General features: G+C 35.3%; 1 protein-coding gene across 1 annotated transcript in view; it reads right to left on the bottom strand.

Annotated features, from left to right (window-relative positions):
* Positions 1-398: 398 nt before the first annotated feature.
* Positions 399-22,271, bottom strand: part of MMP16 (matrix metallopeptidase 16) — a 189,254-nt gene continuing 167,381 nt past the window's right edge. Inside the window, exons 8-10 of the mRNA XM_033005861.2 lie at positions 20,751-20,901; positions 16,169-16,284; positions 399-11,823 (exon numbers count right to left, since the gene is read on the bottom strand). Coding sequence (XP_032861752.1) covers positions 11,489-11,823; positions 16,169-16,284; positions 20,751-20,901 — 602 coding nt within the window. The 3' untranslated portion in view covers positions 399-11,488. The remainder of the gene's footprint in view (positions 11,824-16,168; positions 16,285-20,750; positions 20,902-22,271) is intronic.

The raw sequence follows: 22,271 nt of genomic DNA, 5'->3' as shown, positions 1-22,271 counted from the left end.
ATTAGGCTCACCTTTTTTTTTTTTTTACACTATAGTTTTCATGGGTTTTCTTACACACAACAAAGGAGGAAATTCAGCCACCTGTTCATCATTTTTGTAGTGGCTGTGACAGCAATCTCTAATGAATGGCCCTTCAGACATTAGAAGTAGGTCCACTGTCACATACTCTACCTCATTTCTATATAAATTAGTTTTTCCTACACTATTTGGTTAGAAAAATTAGCTAATGTTTCTTTCACCCTGCTCATACTCAGATATATTCATTATATCCCTATACATTGTCATTATCTGTTAGGCATTCCTCTTCTGAGGCTAAAGTTGGCTGTAATGTTATACAGTACCTAAAGAGCAGCAGCTATGAATCTCACCGTAATATATACCAATTAAGCCACAATGCCTTTATGAAACTTTTTTTCTGTTCTCTTATTTATTGACAGATTTTTTTTTTTAATTACAACACAATGAAACAATGGTAAGTACATAAGATGCAATAGTATAAAAAGCTGTTTTAACCCTTCCCTTGGTTAAGACACTTACAGCAGACAAGAACTGCCCCACCCCAATCTCCCCCTTCTCAAATGAAAACAAAAAATAAATATAAATTAATAAATATAAAACAAATCACTGCACAGCCCTTAACTCTTTGATTGCCATGGCAAGAACCATAATGATGATTCTAGCATGTGACTTTCTGTGGTTAAAGGTTGCCGCAGCAGTCAAAGGGTTATAGCATTGTAAACATAAGTACTTTGTTGAAAATGTTTAGTCATGTTAATGGTCTACAGCAATGACATTATTATCATGACCCCTTGACCTTTAATGACACAACATTATAAGGAGTTAAAGAGATAATAGCTTGGTGAACTGTTACATAGATTAATTAACCCATTTTGTTTAACAACGCACTATGAGGTCTTGATTTACTAATAAAAGACAACTTGTGTATAATAAAACACTGTTCAATGCATTGATCAATAAAATCAATGAAAAAATCAGTCTAAGCACCACAAAATTTTGCCTGATTATATGACAGTCATAATACACTTTAGCACCATTTAGTCAGCCTTGCATTTGCACACAAACAAGCTTTGTGTTTGTCAGTAGAAGCTACCTGAAGGAATAACATATGTCAGTTATAAAAAGGTTACTGTATAGAATGCTGTGTGAGCCAATAAAATAAAATAAAATAACAATAATAAAGTGAAATTTAGTTGCAGAAAGCAAATAAATGTTCCATTTATTCTGTTACTAACACACATCCTAATAAGCCAAACATGGGCATGAAATGCATATGGGGTTATGCAGAGAAAACAGAATAAAAATGAGAAATTTGCATCACACAGAGAAATCATCACATCCATATTCTGACTTATTTGTCAGGATTTGTAAATTAAATGAACAATCATTGTGTGGTTCAAGAAATAGAGCTTGAAAAGAGTTGATGTTTAACAATGTATGAGTTTTATGGTCATGTTATGCATAAAACCACTTTCAGAGATATCCTAACAACTGCACCAAAATCCTTGTCTCTGCATGAAAGGTTGATTTCTTCTTTCTCAGAGGTGGAGGATAAACAAGTAATTCACAGTGTGGGAAGAGTCACAATTGCAGTAGCTTCTAGCTAACATTGGAACCGGAACAATTTCTGCTGGAATTACAGGCAATTACAGGGCGGAAAGAATGGCAACAAGAAGGAAAATGGAATCAGCTGCTAAAATAGCATCCAACAAGAGGAACTAAAGAAGAAATTGGGTTCTTGTAGATACAAGGTTATAGCACTTGGAGAGAAAGCAAGGTGCATGTTATTCAGAAAGCAAATGAAACAAGAATGTATGAAGCATGGAAAACAATGTACCCTTCTTGTACATATCCACATCGAACTCTGATCGACTACACACTGACAAAACCAGCTGTACATGCTTTAACTACTAACAGTACTAACCACAGGACTGGCAAAGAGCAGACATCACCTCCCTCAAACAGCTTCTGATCATATAGGAACACTTATCACATACAGTAAACCTACAGAAGTCAAACACTTGCATTTTTCTCTGCAAGTTGTGACTGAACCGTGCAATGAATCTGATTCCCAGACTACAGTAGCAGATGTCAGAGAGAGCTCTTCATAAATGCTATTTATGATACCTAATCAGACCAGTCAGAAAACAATGCATAATAGCAAAGCATTCTGACATGCGACAGTGCTAGCGTATTATGCTACAGCAGTAATGTAATGGTACTTGATGTATGTGTATGAACTGACTTCTGGTAGAGGAAGAAGTCCAGCCATATAGTTATTGTCTGAATATCCATGACACACTTTATAGATATCAGAATACAAAGGTGAAAGTGAAAAGGTTAAAGATGAGAACTGGAACAACTGGAAATAACACAGACATTTTTGAAATGCAGCTTTCTAGACTGCTCACCTCACAGGTGGCAAAAACCATGCATGCAAATGTTATGCAATGGCTGGCATCAAAAATGATAGATCTCTGCTGTTACACCATTGTACATGTGACCAGCAAGTACCCACAATCTGCAAATAAGGAATCCTTGATGGTCAGTGCTGGCTGTACCATATCATTTTCATAAAAGACTTAAAGGATGGCAGTGCCAGTGGATGTCAGAGATTTTAATAATCTGAAGTGAGTAACTTGGATCTCAGCATTGGTGGACTGGACAATGAACAAGATTTAGTGAAATATATATATCAAGTTCCTCACATGTTCACAGGAGTTTTTGAGAAGAAAACACCTCTTAACCGTAGTCACAAAAAGCTGCATTTCCTAGTGACAGACTACAAAAAGTCACATGTGATTAAATGAGATAGACAATAAAATTGTATTTTCTCCTTTTCTCTGTATAGTGAACATGTAATTTATCACTTGTCTACCAAAAGGAATAAAATTAAATATTGCCTTAGTCAGGGAAATATGTCAGGGCACATTGAAAGAAGGGGGTGGATGGGAATCAGAAGTTTGATCATGTTTATCAATTTAGATAAAAAAATAGGAATAGATGATCCATCCAAAGGTCATAAAAGTATTTAAATTAGATTGAGCACTTCAGGACTGAGGTATCATGGAGACAAAGATACATGGCTGTAATAGACTAAAAGAGGTAAAGGCTTCTTTGTCCTTCAGTATTTCATCCAGTGGAGTGAAAACAAACGTAATAACATTTCACTGTGACAAGTTTTCACACATAGATTCAGGCTGATGTTAGTCTGACTAAATCTGTCTTGAAATATTTTTGATTGCAGAAGATAAATATTGTGCACTCTATATACATTTGTAGTCAGGTTTAGAGTAACTGAACTGAGGAGCCTTTTGACTGACTGCTCTCTGGTGGGTTATGACACCAAGTTTAGAATTCAGTGGACCTTCTACAGCCTAACAGGTATCCTTGTTGTTGGAGACCAATAATACTTTCAAAGCTATTACAAACTTCATGCTAATATCTTTTCTCTTTTACTGTTAATTATATAGCAGTTACATGCAATCTCAGTGGTGTCAGTGGTCCTTGGCTCCTTTCCTTTCTGACAAACTGTTTTCTGACAAACTGTACTTGCAATTATAAACCAAAATGTTCTCATTTCTTTTCTTATATTCTCCTTGAAATGAAAAATGGAAATGTGCTTATGCCGCTTTTTCTGTGTCTGTCTGCAGTCTTTGATTAAAAGACCTAGCTGGTTTTCCTGTGGATCCTAGTTGTGGAAAGAAAGTTCATGACTAATTTAAGTTTCCTCTGAGAAAGATATCAGTGGGGTGTTCCTTTAAATCTGTGTTTGTCATCATTGTGATCCAAGGACTACCACCTTCAAAGGAATGCATATTGATAGCAGATGATGACCTGTGTATCTTGGATGACAAGAACGGAGGTTCATAATCCTTGATCTATCCTATAAAATGGTTTTCAGCCAGACACAGTAAGACAGTACTATGCACCAACTGGCAAGAGATGTCTGCACGGTTTTGGAAACAAAGTAAGGATGAATGTTAGTCATATACTTAGTTGTCAATGTTCTACCAAACACATTATAGAGAGTAAGAGCTGGGAATAGATTATTATCTGCACCATCACATATTACTTTAATTCTGGATTCCTATTCAAGATTAAATTTTCTTGGTTATAACCATCTCAGGTATTTCTGTGGGCTGTGTGAGTATTGACAATAGATATCCTGAAAGATTTTTTAATAGTTTTCACATACCTCATGATGCATGGCCAGAGTTCATGGTACTTTATCATATGAGGTAAAATACAACCATGTAAATACAAGCTGCAGCTATGCCTTGCAAGTATGAATTGTAGCTGTCATGATCATTTAAAAAAAGCACTGTAGGTTGCTGATGATGTCTTCTGAATACATGCCATCACATGTACCATTTCCTAACTTACAGAATTCTACTTGTATACAAGCAGACATACTGCTGAGCTGACTTCACACAGTGCTCCTATAAGACATGAATATCAGTATGTGAGCACTGACAGTTTTGTGGCAATAGCCAAGTATAACATACACAGTATGTGCATCTCTGTTTAAATTCATTGTATGCCTAAATATGGGGCTGTGCATTTCACCTGGAATATATCAGTTGTAGAATTATACTTTTTGAGCTTTATATAATATCATGTGACACTGACAAAGTGTATTATAAACTATCATTTTACATTATGGAAAACCTACTTTCCTTTCTTTGAAGTTGTAGAATGATAGTAAGGGAACCAATATTTGTTCACACCTTACAAAAGAGTTAGCAGTGATTGACTGCTGACCCTAAGCACTCCCAGCTTCCACAAGTCAGATGATTTTATGTACAGCTGTGTAAGCTATGAATATGTGTGTAGATTGGGTGTTAAACTATGCCAACACATGAGGATGGAAATATGGATTAGAAACATTGTTTTCTGACTTAACGCACAACCTTTTGCAAGTGGTGAACCCATCTGGGCATGCACTGATTGGCAGAGTTACACTGTTCTGTTGTCAGTGGGTAAGTAATATAACACTCCACTAAAAACTCTTCAAACTCTGCTGTCATACTATTAAGGACTAACCAGGTACTTTAGGAAATTATTTTATCCCAGTCTGCTGTTGCTAATCCCACTGCCCAGAAAGCCAGTTCCCTGAATGATGGATGAGCAAATAGACGATCCAGGACACATGCATGGCACAGAATGAAATTGATGATTCCACATGTTAGTGCCAGATGGCAAAATGGAGAGAATATTCAGTATATATTTTACTGCAACTGCAAAAAAAAAAAAAAATAATGGGCATGAAAGGCTATGAATTAAGATATGCTGATAGCTCACCAAGGAGACTAAGGTTGTAGTTATAAAGAGGATGTGATGCAATTTCATAGGGTAGAAATTACCATTAACTAAACAGAAAGCTTTGGTTTATGTGGTGGCTATTATAATTATCATCTGTGGACAATGTCATTCTACAGAAACAGAAGAAACTAAGCTGGGTGACTGGAAAGCTTCATGCCATCATAAATGGCTGGCATGTGTAATGATTATTGTGTATATAGTTTTACTGTGACAGCAAGTAGCACTATGTTGCATGCACATCCAAGTGTAGAAAATTGTCTTTAGCATGCTATTTTACACCAGCATTTCTTCATTTATGTCTTCTCTGCCTCTAAAACTTAGTTCACCTATACTGTGGACAGACCAGAGCAGTACTTCAGGCTGTCTCCACAGGGCAAACACACTTTATGTACACCTCTCACAGAATGTCCTATCTCAAAGACATCATGGGCAGCTGCAACTGAAGATGTAAATAAACTGCCTACAATTTGTAGATGATATGCTAAAGCTTATGTATACCAGGAAACAAAACCTGCTTATGATGCATGTGTTTAATAATGTCTATGTGCTTCTTTGAAATACATTTAGATTTTAGGAATAGATGCTTGCTTTGGTCACATACTGATGAACCTTCAAAATATGATCTCCTGATTAGCACTGGGCTTCCCTAGTTACATACATACATCAAATAATGCCACATCATATAGAATCTATGCTGCCTAACTTTAGAAGCTACTTTAGATCAAGCATCAAATAGAGCCAATCTGCAACAAGTGATGGTATGCTTATGATGCTTACCAGACATTTTCAACATCGATGGCACTGATGGTAATGTCTTTCTCTATCAGCCTCTGACATCTCAGATGGCAAGTCACAAGAATGGGTTAAACAGATTTGACTCACACATTATATTATTTTACGAGAGGTTGATTTACATGCATAAATCAGAGATTAATTTTATGAGTATATGATTCATTTATACCTCATTTTGTAACTGACATATGTTTAAATGGTCTTATCTTATGTGAACCACTCTGTCTGCAGTCTGTGTAGTGTGAGCTAAGGAATACATCTAATGTTACAGTGCTGGTGTATCTGTCATGGCTATACCACTGTATTCAATAACAGGTTATCTGTTCCTCAGCTCCCACACAATATTATTTGATTTACAGCATAGCTGAACACTTAAGCGGCCAGTGACATTTGTTCCCTCCACTGATAATAATGATTTTCCTTATGGCTCATAGGGCTGCAGACATCTATTTATGCTTCTGGAAATAGAGCTGTTCAAAGACGGTCTTGAGAACAAACAAAAGGCGACAGGGAGCTATTGTTCTGTAATGGCTACTTCACATCTACTGCTGCCACAGTGCATGGCTTCCTCCACCGCTGCAACTGGTGATAAAACTTAGGCCATGTTGTGAGAAGATATGGGAGCCAGGACAGAGCAAGCCCCTGCAGTCATATTCTTGGTCCTCAGCCCAGTCATTTTGTGCTATCTCCAATTTAGGCTGCTAATGGTGTGGTAGCATGCATTCCTGCTTTCTTAAAAATGCAGTGCCTGGAACATTCACTGTTCATTCACTTTTTTAAGGTTTGCCCTAGCGACGGTTCAAATGCAAAAAAACTATAATAGGAATGTAATGCTTCCATTGCTTACAGGCAGACCTACTTTCTATTCTATGCACTTTTTTCTAACCAACAAGATAGAGTTTGTTTCTATATAATTTGGTACCAAAAGCTACATTTAACTGACATTAAGATTGTTAAGTACGACCCAAAAAAAAAGTTGAAAATTCAAAATTAAGCCTTACACTCTGTTCTTAACCCACAGTGCTAATGGCACAGGAGTCTCAACCAAACAATTTGGAAGGTGAAGTACACTTCTAAGAAAAAGTGTAAGTCTGCTTCTTATGTTTGAATCTATTAGCTTCTGTTATTTTAATTCACAAAATTAGCCTTAAAAAAATCTTTTTCTTTAATTAACCCCTCCCTCTTCCCCACTCTGAAAGAAGAAAAAGAACAAAAGTTCATAGGAAGATATAAAATATGTATTACATTTATTTATGAGACTTGAAAGGGCTCCTTTGGAGCCATTTGAGTCTCTCCATCCCAGCCTATCCAGTAAATATACAGTTACATAGTTTTTTAAATTTATTTTTTGATAAAAATTAGTTTTTGTCTACAGTCTATAACCTTTTCATAGGTTTATACATTAAAAGGCCAGAGGAAACACTGACGTCATCTACTTTGGCCTCCTTCATCATACAGACCATAGTACTCTGAAGATAGATGACCCTGTATAGTCAGCTTGATAGACTGTAACTGATTAACACAATGCATATTGAGTTTTGTTTTGTTCCACAGTACAGATCATAACAATAGCAATATGGAAATGTTTATTAAAAACTTTATGAAAAAAGTTACGGCACATGAGCAGGAACCCAGATTGCAGAACTGAAAATATTTTCAACTTGTTTTTTCTTAATTCTCATAATTATAGGCCCTGGTAGGAAAACAACTGTTCAAAATATAACATCGTCCTAGAACTTTTACTCATTTGAGTTCAAAACTACATCAGGCAACATCACTGATTTACTCTGAACTTGTATAATTTGAAACTGGCCAGTAGGCTTTTGGGAATTACAGTGAACACAATTGCTCCTACGTATTTTACTTAAAGCAAACCTTTATGACTGTGTTATAACCTACTGAAAACAGGAGTACTTAATAGAAATGCTGACACAATCTTTCTCTGCATGACGTAAACATGCCAATATAGTATTATTTTTTCTCCCTCTCTCTGTATATAATATATATGAACTTTTAAGTAAAGGAAAATAGATTAAGCAGTCAACTTACCATGTATTCATGTATCTATGATGTACCATATACCAAGCACTAGACTTATCACACTTACCTTCCTGCATAATTAAAGTTAAATTCTCCAAATACAAACATTTTTGTTACCTTATCAAAGAACAACAGTCAACATGCTCAGCACTTCATTACTGTCAGGGAAACAGTTGCACAAAAAATTAAAGCTGCCATGTAAGATATTTCAAAATTGAAATGAAATTTTCAAGTGAATAAAAAAACAGATGAGTTGCTGTTCTGATGTAAAGATAATATAAAATAAGTTCTGCTACTGTAGAGGAAAAACAAATGCAGAATAAGTAGTGCTGTTAGTTTTTTCCACCAACTATCCACGGGACAAAATTGGAACAGCAACATGAATCATTCTGTTCTGTCTGTAGCAGAACATAAATTATAGTAGTTTGTTGACAATAAAATTATCTCTATGGATTAAAATATGCATGTATGTGTGTGTGTTTGTGTGCATTTAACAGTATACAAACACACACACATTTTAATATATATGACAAACAAGCATAGAATTCTGAATTCACCAAATGAGCTGATGTGCAGTAAATATCCTATGTTACTTAACTGTCAATTAACCTATATTTTCAGAACAACTGAATTGGATATACTAAACAATGCTATGGGCTGATACTGGTGCACTTCTAATCTACAGTATGCAGTACCTCTACAAAACATCTCCAAAATGCCATCTGCATTGCATATTTGTTGTAAAACTATATCTTTTTCTAATCTTCATTTTTGTTAGCCATACATATGTATATCTGTTTATGCTCTAAGAAGTAAGTTTGCAATGCTTTACAGCATGCCACATATGTTCATAAAATAAGTCCTCAAATCAATATAAAATCATGTAATTGAAAAAAAAGGCATACTATTTTTCATGCTATGCTCAATATAAATATAAATTCAAGGCAGTCAAGCTATCCATTAGCAAAATAATAATAACCATAATATATATGTATATATACCTACACTCTCTAAAAAGTGATCCAGTTATGTGGATTAAGAAACCAGTAAGAAATTGGTTGAACGTAGTATAAAAGTCTCATTTTATGTAAAAGCCAATACTGGCCATTTCAAGTATTTTAATACTTTCTTATAACCTTTTCATTAATAACTAGTTATTTGTAGAAATTATAATTTTATACTGAAAATTGTATTCAAGTTAAATAAAAATTAACTTCTACTGTAGTTCATTTTTAGAGTGTGCATGTATACATAGCAAAATACCCTTCTACAGATCTATCATAAATATTTATGTCAGTTCTTTTTTATGAAAACACTTCAACATTTTTTTCTCAAATTTTGGATAATGTATATCAGGCCTTTTAAGAAATAAAACTCATCTTAGTTCATTTGCAACACCAGATTCCCTTCAGTTTGTGCCAGTTTGCAAGTTAAAGGTCAAAGATCAAAGACATTGGACAGTACACTTTGAGGAAATTCAGACAGTGAAGCTGTTCACAGAAGACAATGTTTAACTTGGTAATGACAGTCAACAGGTCAATAATCAAGTTCAAGGCAAGCTGTTCATTGTTGCAAAAGCTACTCCCCTCACATCCTGGCTTTCATAAAAAACCAAGTGTCTGACTTTTGGGGTGCATCATTCTGACCATCTTTAATAAGTTCACAGCCCAGTGACTGTAAAGCCTATCACTGCAAGAAGCAGCTCCTAAAAATCAATAAAGAGGTCTGTCAGTTGCTGACTTTTCTCTAGGAAAAAAATACTGATACAAACCCGCTCTGCAGGTCACATGAAAATTACAATACTGCTGTTAGCACAAATTACACAGAATGACAAAATGCTTTGGTGGTCCCTTGGCTCTGTCGGTGATACCATGTTTGGCTGAAGGCCAGAAATTTGACTAACCCTTTGAGAACTATGGTGAACATGCAAAGGGGTAACACACCAGAGGATACTCATGCAGTATCAGAGTCATTGTTTTAGCTTTCCTTTGAAACTGTGACTCCACCTCTGCAGAGGCAAATTGATTTATCATGCAACATAGTTAAAAGAGAAATTCAAGATGCTTAAGATAAGAGGCTAAGCTATAAAACTGCTGCCAGTTCAGAAAAATTCTTGGTAAGTGATAGAAGTTATTCAAATAGATTTGGTTTCTTTAACCAGAAAGTAGCTGGTAAATATATTTTGTTTTCTATTTATGTTACAAATGCTTTTCTATCAGTAATGTAAATAATTAAAAACACTCACTTGAAGTCACAGGAAATCTGTTTTGAAAAACTGATTTTCTTTTAAAACCTGTATTACCCAAACACAATCCTATAACTTAATGACAACCAAGGTTAACATCCACCAGACTCTGAAAACGGATGCAATAGTTCTCAAAGGGTTACACCACCAATGTAATATCAGCATCAAGTTTCTCTATAGCATGACTGTTGCTTTAGTTCATTGAAATCCACTTCAGAGACATACTACTTTTTACCATGCTTTGGAATGAATGCTCCTGACAGGCCTATGAAAGGCCTGGGGCAGTTGGCTTGGTACAGCTTGGGAAAGATTATGCAGGAAAACCAACTAAAAGTCAAACAAATCAATAAAAAGGTTTCTGCTTGAATATAGTAATGAATATAAATGAGTTTAAAACATTGAGGACGTAGCCCAGAGCAGCTGTAAAAAACACAAAATGAATGTATTATTAAGGCTGTTACTATATTGCAGATATTTTGGCCCCTTGTTTGTTGGAAAATGGCTGTCCGAACAGTCTGAAGTCCTGCGTGTCATCTGAGTCTCCCACATGACAAAACTGGAAGTAGGAGTATAGGACTTTATCCGTAGCAGACAGAAAGCAATCCTCTTTGGAGACAAAGCTGTTTTGGGTCTTCTCACTTTCCTGAAAGTTCCATTGTGGGTTGTTGTGTTTTTCTAAAAAATTTACTTTCAGCAAAAAATTTTTCAAAGGGGAACGGGCCTTAAGGGGAAAATGTAGAAACATTGGAGATTTTTTTTTTTTTCCTCTTCATTAGTTAATCCTGATAGTTTATAGGGCATTGAGCGTGCAGAGGAAAGGCCTAGAATCGAATGATAAAGAAAGACAAAGGACTGAAGAAACAGCAGATACTGTGTATCATGGAAGCTTCCCAGCTGAGCGAATCACCACTCATGCGCAGGACAGGCAACCCCCTGGGTTTTAAAGATCAGCTTTGTTTCAGACTGACAGATGCCTGCTCCTAGCTAGGAAACTGCATAACAGCTCTTGTGTTGAATCTCAAGTTACCACAAACTCCTGGGAGGGAAAGAAAAAACCAAAACCCTACATCACACCCATTCTTGCATAGAGCGTTTGCAGTACAGTATGTGGCGGGGTGTTCCTTTCCTTTTGAACTGGAACACAGTGTAAACCAAGACGAGGAGGCACAAGGCCAGGATGCAGGGAATGACGATGGCTATGGCTTTCACAGTGCTGGCTGTGTTGTCCAGTTTGATGACAATGTCAACATCATCCTGAGGGCTGTGTCGGTCTTTATCTCGATCTGTTGGTCCATCACAACCCATAAAATCCTTGAGGATGGATCTGGGATAGCCAGGTTCCACCCTGAGCATCTGGTTATTGAATTTCCAGTACTCTTTTCCTTTGTAGAAATATGTGAAGCCTGGGGAAGAAAATTGCAATTATTCATGGTTAATATTGGATCAAATCATGTCATCAACACACCATAACTGAAACTACTGGTATCAAGTTATTTTGTAATTAAAAAATTAAAAATGTTTAAGGAATAAACTTCAGTTATAGGTCTTTCAAATCTTCCTTACAAATTTTGGGTTTTTTTACTGTCTCTAGAAAATCTAACATCAGGGTGGATTTTTTTCATTCAATAAGCTGTGATTTTACTTTCTTCCATTACTCAAAAAAAAAAAATGATTCCACAGAATACGTTCTTTGACATATCAGGGTCCAGCTGATTTCTTCATCCACTGAAAACCCAATCAGAATTGGAATCCTCAGGGCCAGGACTTTAAAGCATCACGATCTCTTTGAGATGAGAAGTCTACTGAAACAAATTGCAATGCTATGCTAGCCAGAAATGAGAATTGACCCTCTTTAATGTCACATAACCTAGTGTTGTACTTCAGAAGAAGGGAACTGGATGAAAAAACAGCAGCTTTGCCAAGAGAAAACAGGTGTGACCAGATTTATGTTTTCTGCAAAGATCTAGTATTTGATCTTTCATGTTAATACTTTCATGTTAATAATCTTTCATGCCTAAATGGAAAAAAAAAAAAAAAAAAATGACTGCTTGCCAAAACTCTACATTACTTTATTATCCCAGCTGAAAAATGGCACTGATCTGACAAGAAACCTTCAGGATGGGTGAACTTCCTCTTACTGTTTATGAACTGAATGCAAATAGCTGGATTCTTCCTTATCTTCACTTTATAGACCTCAGCGTATTTCCTGCAGTACTAAAGGCCACTAAGCATACTACAACAGATTGGGCACTATTTGTCATTTGAACAATGCTTCCTGAAAAGATCAGTAACTGGCTATTTGGAGATAATATTAGTAATCACCTATCCAAACAGCAGTTAGTTTCTTTCAATACTAAAAAACAAAAATTAATTGATAGCATATTTTGCAGCTTAAACTGTAAAATAATCTTCATCATCTATTGCTACTTCTCAGAACATTTAGAATATTTGAACATTCTTCTACATTAGCTATTTATGTAATTGCAATATGTCTTCCTAGCCACTGAAAAGACACTATTTTATTTTTCTTAATTCCTTGCAGTTTTATTATGTGAGAATATGATAGTGTATCTATAGAAAGGTATAATACTCGTTTAAAAGAAAAAAAGAAAAGAAAAACACTGAGCTGCATTAAAATAGTAGTTAGAAGTCTTGTTCACAAAATGCCTTATATTCTGATTGGAACAAAACAAAAAAGAGGACTATAATTCTTTAAATACAAAGAAGTTTTAAAATTTTAGCACATATAAAGTTACTTAAATCAATCTGTAGTTTAAACGAAAAATGTTTTCAAATGCAAAATTTCAGTGTTTTGAGCCACAGGTTACCCTATCTTTGCATTTCATATACCAAAATATATGTAAGAAAGCACTGTACATACTGGTCCTGAATAAATATTTCAGGTGTGGAAATTTGATATATTATCTCTATCAATATTGTAATACTTATATAGACACCATATGCAGATATGACATGTCTAAATCTATATTCTTACATATATACAGAATACATATATGTATACATCAGGGGTACATATAAGTCAGAATACTGACATCAGTTAGTATTAGTTGTTATTATACATTTAAATATCAAAATAAAGCTCTTAAAATAGCAAAGGAATTGCCAGCCCCCATAGGTCCAGTAAAAATTCTTCAAAGAATATCTTCCCCTGGAAAACTCTGAAGGTAGTTTACATTTTTCTGCCATTTTACGGAGGCAGGAAGCAGGATAACAGTCAGTAACAGCTGAAGGATGGAAGGTACCAGCAGAGAAGGGTAGAACTAAGTGACTGAGTAGTTTTACTGTTTCTCATGGCAGAACAAGTGACTTCACGCAACTGTTGAAAGTGATTTCACCTAATCTTCTTGACCTGCTAAGCCTGCTTTGGGAGCTGTTCCTTACAATTTTCCAGGTGCTAGTCACTGAGTAGTGAGCACGATGTCTGACCCAAACAGCATGGAAGGGATTAGCAGTCACTAATGTGTCAAATAGAAACTCAAATTAGAAGTGGTATTACCAGGCAAAAAAAAGCTCAGTGGGCTAATAAAGTAGACTACCTTATCTTTTTCTTCTCTCTAAAAATTGCCCTACCATTTATTTTAGCAGAATTTCTAGTTGGGAGGTAAAATTTTCTATGTTGACTAGAGCAGAAAATTGTTTTTTCTCATCTTTCCCAAGGCTCTTACTGCAAGATTACCCATATTTTTTGTGGATTGAAGGAAACCCCTTTATGATCAGACTTATTGCAGGTGTTCATTTGCATGGTTTACACAACAGAAAGATAAGGGAAAGAAAAAAGTATTCTTTAAAACTAAATGGGTTAAATGGAAGACATGATTTCAGCTGTTTCTTTACGAAGCTATATAGTAAAACTTCCTTGTCAATTCTGCTTCTGCCCAAAGAAAGGAAAACACTTTCAGGCAAAATGTAATCAACTTCTTTCCAACTAAGCTGTGGTACTTCTTATTTGCATATGCTTTTCTTTCTTTCTTTCTTTCCTCATACAAACAAACAGTGTGGTTGTGAACTGTTTCTTAAGATGGCTATTTTTTCAATTTCAGGGAAAATGTCTTAGTGACCTTCTTGGGAACTTTATGGTGTTATTTTCAGTCTCTCTTTTTGCTCTGGGGCCCTTCTAGGCTTTCTGAGAAGCCCAAGAATGCCCTCTTTTCCTTCCCCTCCTCCACTCTCTTATGTCATGTTTTACCACTCTCCTTATTCAGAGTCAGACAGAATATCAAAGCCACAAAGGGTTAAAAAAGAGAAGTGGCTTTGATGTAACCAAAAGTCTTTCCTACCTTAGGAACGAATGTTCTGCCTCTGCAGTACTTGCAATCCTACTGGTCTGAGTAATTATCTTACAGTAAGATAATTTTCATTTGTAATGAGAGACACATGTACCTGAGCTAGTACAGAAAATGTATTATGGGGAATGCAATCAAGGTAAGAAAAAACCCCAAACCCATACATACATACATATATATATACATGTTAAATTCCTTTTGGATGTAAATCTTTTAAAATACACTTCCCTTAATGAAGGGAAGAAAGCAGAAGTTATATCCATTATGTTTGCCTGTGCACACATAATGTTTGTGCCCATTTCCACATATATGTGTGTTTACAAACAGTTGTTGAGTGTGATGTATGCAAAATACCATCTTGACTGACCTACTTTCCAGTTAAAAACAAACCAAAACAAATAGAAACAACACAAAAAATCCAGTCTGGCCAAAAGGCCAGAATCCAGAGAGGGTTTCTGCTTCTGGATAAAATAGCGGCAAAGCAAGGAAGAAATTAAACAGATTTCTGAAAAAAAACCCAAACATTTCCATGGTACATTACTTAATCAAGTTAGAGGTTGAAATAGGAGACTGAAGTGGTTTATAGAAGGAAAGAAATCTTTTTATCTGCTTATTAAAAGGAAATTAAAATAATATGGCAATATATATGTGTGTTGTCTGTGAGGCAAACAGAATGAACTTAGAACCTACTAATAAATAAATCATAAATGCCATACAACAATTCTCCAACAATGATAAGTGATGACAAATGCATATTTTTATTCCCGTCAAAGGGATTTAAACTCTGTGCAACTGAGGGCTCTGTTGGAAGCCTGCCTGCGGCCCCTGGGTAGCACTGAATTATCATAAAATGGAGGAGACTGTGGCTGTTCTCATTCATTTGGAGGTGTGGCCAGCTGCGGTTCCAGGTTCTTGTATGCGATGACACATCTTGATATAGGTAATAGCACTTCATTCTAACATCCCCGTGATCTGCATTTCTGCATCATAGGCTTTATGATGTCTTTGATTTACACAGATTCCTATGGATATTTCTGCTTAAATAAAGATTTTGCTTCTCTTTTCTAGATGTTCAGAATGAAAGCAATGCCTTCTAAACTGTTTAAAAAGCCAACACCTTGACAATTCAAAGAGAGATATACTGTGTTTAGGAAGCTTGTTTTAAAAGGTACTATAATTCAGCAGAGAACAAAAATAACTAAGTGAATTAAGACACAATAAAAAAAAAGGAATGGAAATTAAAGTTTACAATACTAAATTTGAAATGTTTTTCTCCATTGTGTTAAATGGAAAATGCAAAAAAAACCCTGTTTTCACAACAGCAAGTTCTATAGCAGGAAGTATTCTGTTCACTACTTAACCTGAATAGTCAATCACCCCTCCACTAATCTATCTTACATAAAAGGTGTTAGTAAATCATTAAAACAGGAATGTGTTTGCATACCATTTTCTTTGTGGACAAAGGCTCCCTGAGGAGACTCTGGGATACCTTTCCAAATTGTGATTGGTTTGGGATAACCAGGGTCCATGGATCTCATTTCTTCACTGTACCTCCAGTACCTGAAATGGTTTTTAAAGGTCAAAGAAAAAAGAAAAAAGCATTTATAAGATAAATGTGTAATTACGTAATTTTTTCCAACATTTGCTACATTCATTAGCCACAAATGGAAATACTCGACTTCTTTTCTTTGAACATACTACCAGATTACAAAGAAATCTATTTGCTGACTGGACAACTGTTTCACGTAAGCAGAAAGAAGATAAAAGATTTTTGCACTTTGACAAGTAAATCAGCATGCAGCTCATTTATAATTGCATCAATTCTGATCCCTAGGACTTCTGCACAGTGACACAGAGAGAAGCAACATATGCCAAAAAGACACATGAATGTTTTAGATAACATTTTAATTATGAAAATGACAGTAGATTCAGATTAAAATACTCCCAGCAGTCTTAATTTAACTCCTTATGTGTATGCATTACAGTAGCTTTTAATTTCATTACCATTAAACAGATACAGGGTAATACAAAATTCAACCTGCTTTTGTGCCTGTTTGCCAGACAGTCCTTCTCAAATTTAAAAAGCTTCACCATGCAAATTCTATCTAACCTGAACATGTAAGAAGTATTTCCCCTTGTGGTTTTATTTATACTTACAGATAATGTTGATAATTTCTTTGTCCTTATGCAGTTGACTAGATTGCTATGCATATCTTGTATTAACCTAATTCTAAAAATTAACATACTGTATCTGTAGTATCTCTGTGTATCCTGATATAATATTGGGGTGGGTCATTTCTTATTTTTATTGGTTCCACTAATTTACAGCATACCAATTTAGAGCATAGTTTTCATGAAGATTTTTTTTCTTTTTAAATCAGTTTTATTCATGTGAAAAATGAGATAAAAAGGCAGCCACTTGCCATTTAAGGAGCTCAAGATCCTGAGAAAATCACTTTCACTGCTAAAAACTTGACCCTTTTTCTAATTTGAATTCATCTGACTTTAGCTTTAGAAATCCTTGTTACGATCATTCCAGATATACTAAAGAGTCCTTAAGAGGATGATATTTTGTCTCTGAGAAGGTACTTAGACACTCTAATCAATTAATGTCTTAATATTTTTTAAAAACAAAATGGTCTAAACTCCTCTGTATTTCTCCCTGTAGGGCATTTCTCTGGCTTTAAAACTTTCAATTAAATTAAAAGGTGGCAGATTTCAAGTGGGTTAAGAGTTGGTAAGTTACATTAAAAAACATCTGTATTTATTTTTTCTTTCTTATGCATAAATTATTTTTATAGCCTAATTTCTGCATCCAGTCACATATGCATCAGCAACCAGCCAACAAAGCAATGTTCTTTATTGAAATGTAACTTCTTTCGGAGTTTACATGGAGAAAGAAACATGTAGAGGTTGTGAACAATGCTCTGACATCCATACCACTGCAACCAGTTCTTGTTAATCTTTTGACTTTGTATTTCTACATCCTTAGTTTGCGTCTTCTCTTTTCACATTTGCCTGTTCTCTTTCTCTGTTTCTTTATTCTCAGTCTTTGCTGAGCTTAGTATCCTATTTTCTAATTTCCATTTTTATCTGCATTTCTTATCAACTATCTTACCTTTTATTCTATTCCTCTTTCACAGAACCCTATTTCCTTTCTGCTTATTTCCACTCATATTCCTTTTTTCTCGTTCAACCTTTTCAGCTTTTTGAGCTCCTTCTTTTACTAACCTCAGTTTATTTCCACCAGGCTGTATGATGGAAATTTTGAAAGTCCTGTAGGACTTTCAAAAATATACACTGTCCTTAAAAAACAAGTCTCTCAGAACACACCCAGTGCACACTCAAAAGTCCCCAAATTGTTTTTTCATCATTGATGAGAAATCCCCTATGAGGGGAGGACTGATTATGATACTGTGGTGGAATAATGAGTATGTCTATAGAGTAAGGAAAAGCCTAGTCCTGACTCTCCTTAGTATGACAAATGTCCACAAGCAGACTCCCCAGTGATGATTCGAGTGATCTGAACTTTACAAACTGTATAGAGTTACTGTATCTCAAAGGCTGATAAACTAAAAGAGGGAAAATAAATCAAAGTGCACTTGGTGGCTTTAGAAGAAAAATGGAATTTGGAGAATATCTGCTAAAAGATGTTCTTTCCTGTATCTAATTCTATCTACTTAATGATATTCTGAACTATTGGATGACTAAGCTTTATGAAGAAAAAATTATTCATTTAAACTCTAAAGTACAAAAGCCAGTCACAACACAGGGGCATAAACAAGGCCATGTGTCAAGACGTGTAGCAAACCTGTTATCATCTTGTCCTACACTACTCAGTTTTGGTGGGAGAGGAATGAGAGAGGGCAAAATGTTTTCTGTAGTCATCTTTTGTCACCTCTTTAGCTTTCACACAATTATTTGGAAGAATTATTATTACTGTTTAAATGGATCATTTCAAATATTAATAATAATAATCCATACATGAGCTGCTTTAAACATATGAAAATTTCAATACCATTTATAATTTGGACTTTTAAATCTTACCAGTTTGAGTTGTGGGGTATTTTTTCATTTTATAGCCAATATTTGATGTTTTGTATTCCATTGCTCTAACTTTTTAATGTATACCGTTGTTCTGGGACATTTACCTCTGTCTAGATTCTGCCCTGGAGCTCCTTAACTACAGATTACTGTCAAAACAAAATAAGCATACAGGTCCTTGAGTTATATAAGGAGGAACATACTTTGTTATTTTGACACTGGCCTAATTTTCTGGTTCTCTTTCATTCCTACCTTCTGCCACCAAGAAGCTACATTTATGTTATACCTTTTTCAGGAAAAGATTCACTCCTATAGTAGACTTATACATATGACTAAGACCAGCAGGAGAATTCAACTCTAACTTCACATTAAGAAAAAATTGTGATATAAAGAATATACATTGAGAAGCTCAGTGGTATATGGGTTTATTCTGACTGGTGGTCAATATCCTGTAATAGCTCAATTATCTCTGCAAGGCTCATGTTGTTCAATCATCTTCTAATATACTGTATTGCATTTATATCCTGCTGATTTTCATTGTGCTTGTTAGCTCTAAGCAGCAACTTCTCCGTCGACAGATGTTTTCTCTGATAGTTTTTTTTTGTCTTCTGTTATTATCACTAGTGTTTTAGGAAAGTCTTGACTATAAGTAGCTGTCTGTGCATGGAAATATAAAAGGACATTGCTGAATAAAGCCTACAGAAAGTACAGGTCACATAAGATTCCTATTGTACATACTTTCCCAGGAGCGTGGAGGTGAAAAATTATTACCTGAAAACGAACTTACATTTTTTAAATCTAGTCAACCATGGGAAGCAAATTATTTAGGTGTCTTTCTTTTTCACTGCGGAAATTGATTGCTTGAAATGATACCTAGTTTTCAAACATCATAAAAATTTTACTAAGTTATCTGCTTTCCTCATCATGAATGTTGGAGAAATTGTTTTTTTTTTAAAAAAGCTTTAACAATAACATTGGTTGTGGCGATCTGTAGTGCAGTATTACAGTACTGCTAAAAAATGATCAACTATAGTGTGCTAAACAGATTCTAAGATGTGCATTAAATTGATATCGTGATCCATGAATACCATTAGTGTCTCAGAATCCTAAGTACCACACAGAAACAAAAGCAGTCAAAATAATGTTAACAATACTAATACAAACACTACAATTATTAATAAAGAATAATTTGTCTCTGAGCACTTAGAATTTGCACAGTGATAAATCAATCAACAAACAGAGTAACATCCTGAAAACCTGCATAAACCAACCATTCAGATAACTTTTAGGGTTTCAAAAATTAATGAGTTCTCTTGACATCTCTATAAAGAAGACAAATATTCTTTCCCCTTCTTTTGCAGACAAGGAAATGAAGACACAGAGACACCAAGAGACTAGTGCAACTCTCTTTGAGGACTAGAAAATAACTCAGATTTTACATTTATTTCCTGTTCTTTATTAATCAAAAATAAGTGTCCTTTCTGAAGGGAACTGTAAGATTTATTTAAAAATAATTCCTAGGGAACTACCCAAATTGTTCTCTAGATTTCTGGTTTAGCTGTCATTTCCCTTTCTTATCGCATTTTTAAATAGTAGCAAAGAAGTAATTTTCTCTGACCTTAAAAAGCTTTGGATCATGCCTTGCCTGTTTATGTGCTAGGATTTAGAACTGTGGATAAAAAGGAGCATGTAAGAGTGTACCTAACTACATTGCTTTAAATATTTATGTTCAAATTTGCCACAGCTGTGACTTGCCTGTTGACTTCTAAAACATAACTCATTTCAGTATATTCACACAAATATAATTTAGGTTATGAAAAACATAAGGGCCACAGTATGGCCCTCTATGCAGGAGGACTTAATTTCATCCACAGAAAATGTGCTGTTTAAGTGTCTTGACTTCTTTTGAGAAATAGAGGAAAAGATTAAAATGGTTAGCTGATATCCACCAAATTGCTTCCTTGCAGAACTCCTATACCAACCTATCTCCTTTGAAGAAGTAGGTTTTCCCAACATCTTCCCACCAAATTGCTGAATCAATGCCATGGGAAGGAATTCCGCTTCCAAGTGATATCAAATCATGAGGATAACCTGGTTGGAGAGTAGTGTCCTTGAAAACCCAGAACTTGTTACCTGTACAAAAGCATATATATACACATACATTTATGTGTGTTAGTCTTCAGTACTCAGTATTAATATTAATACACTCCTAAGAAATAAGAAAGACTCCCAAAGGGCCATAGTGGTTCTGCCAAACACAATGAAATGAGAAATGTTCTATCACTGCAGATAATGCAAAATGAAATATGCCTTACAGATACCTTGCATTTATAAAGCATCTTTCATTCAATAAGTCCACAGAATATTTTGATACCAACTACATAGGGATCAAACCCAGAATGAAAATGAAATCATCTCAAGAGGCTCTGTGGTTGATAATGTAATACATTTACAGCAATACTATACAACAGTTTTACATTTCACGAGGAAAGAATAGTGAATTTTAAGGCAAAATGAGGTAAGAAAACATAGAAATAAGTAAAACATAGAAATTCCTATCTTCATAGAGACCATATACTTTTATTACTCTGTACTCTCATCCTCCTCAAGAAGTTAAACTACTTATGAGGGATGTACAGATTATTTCTGAAATTAACATTTTTTAAAAATCATATTTTCTTTAATGTGGCCTAAGGACAGCAAACTGAGGTTCTGAAGACCCACACATAAGGTTCTGAAGGCCCACTGATGAAAACCTTGTGTTTCTGAAATTAATGAGGGTTGCCTTTAGCACCAGTGGCAGTAAGATTTAACCTTTGCTTGTGGGTGAGGAATCATTCAAAACCCCCCAAATGACTTATTATGTATTGATAATACAAGGGATTTGTATGACTCTAGCTGGTGTTAGCACAGTGTCTGCACAAACCTCAGGTTACCTAAACAGTTTTAAATACAAATACCCTAGTGCCTCCTGAACAGCAATGCCCAGTGGTTGAACCCCTACTGTTGCAGTTACTAGCTAAATATATTGCCTATATAGGAGTATGCCTATCTACAAAAAGCAGCAGTTGCACTAGTGGCTCGTAGTATAGCCTCCCCTTGTACCTGCTTTTGGAGAGGATGCTTCCTGTGCTCTCACTTGTAACTGGGTGGCTTACCTCACCAGCCCACCACTCCAGTTTCTCAGCTTTGGTTTGCTCTAGCTTTCTAGACAGGCTCGTCTTCCTCACTGGACACTTTCATGATTATCACACCTGGTTCATCATCTCATATTAAGCATTTAGTCTAACACTTTTCCCAATATTTGTGTTGTCCTCCAGACTCTTTACTCGGGTCTTCTCAACATACGGTGCTTCCTGTCCTATTCTTGCAACTATCTTCTCCTTTTTACATTTTTGCTTTCTTCTAATTCTTCTTCAAAATACACTTCTCACCTGTGTCTTTTCAGTAGAGACTTCTCTTTCAAACACAGACAGCTTTGGCTGAAAAAAGGGAATAAAGAT

This window comes from Tyto alba, unplaced genomic scaffold (genome assembly GCF_018691265.1).
Source record: "Tyto alba isolate M040663 unplaced genomic scaffold, T.alba_DEE_v4.0 Super-Scaffold_9, whole genome shotgun sequence".
Lineage (NCBI taxonomy): Eukaryota > Metazoa > Chordata > Aves > Strigiformes > Tytonidae > Tyto > Tyto alba.
Note: the sequence above shows the minus strand (reverse complement) of the source record. Positions and strands in the feature narration are given on the sequence as shown.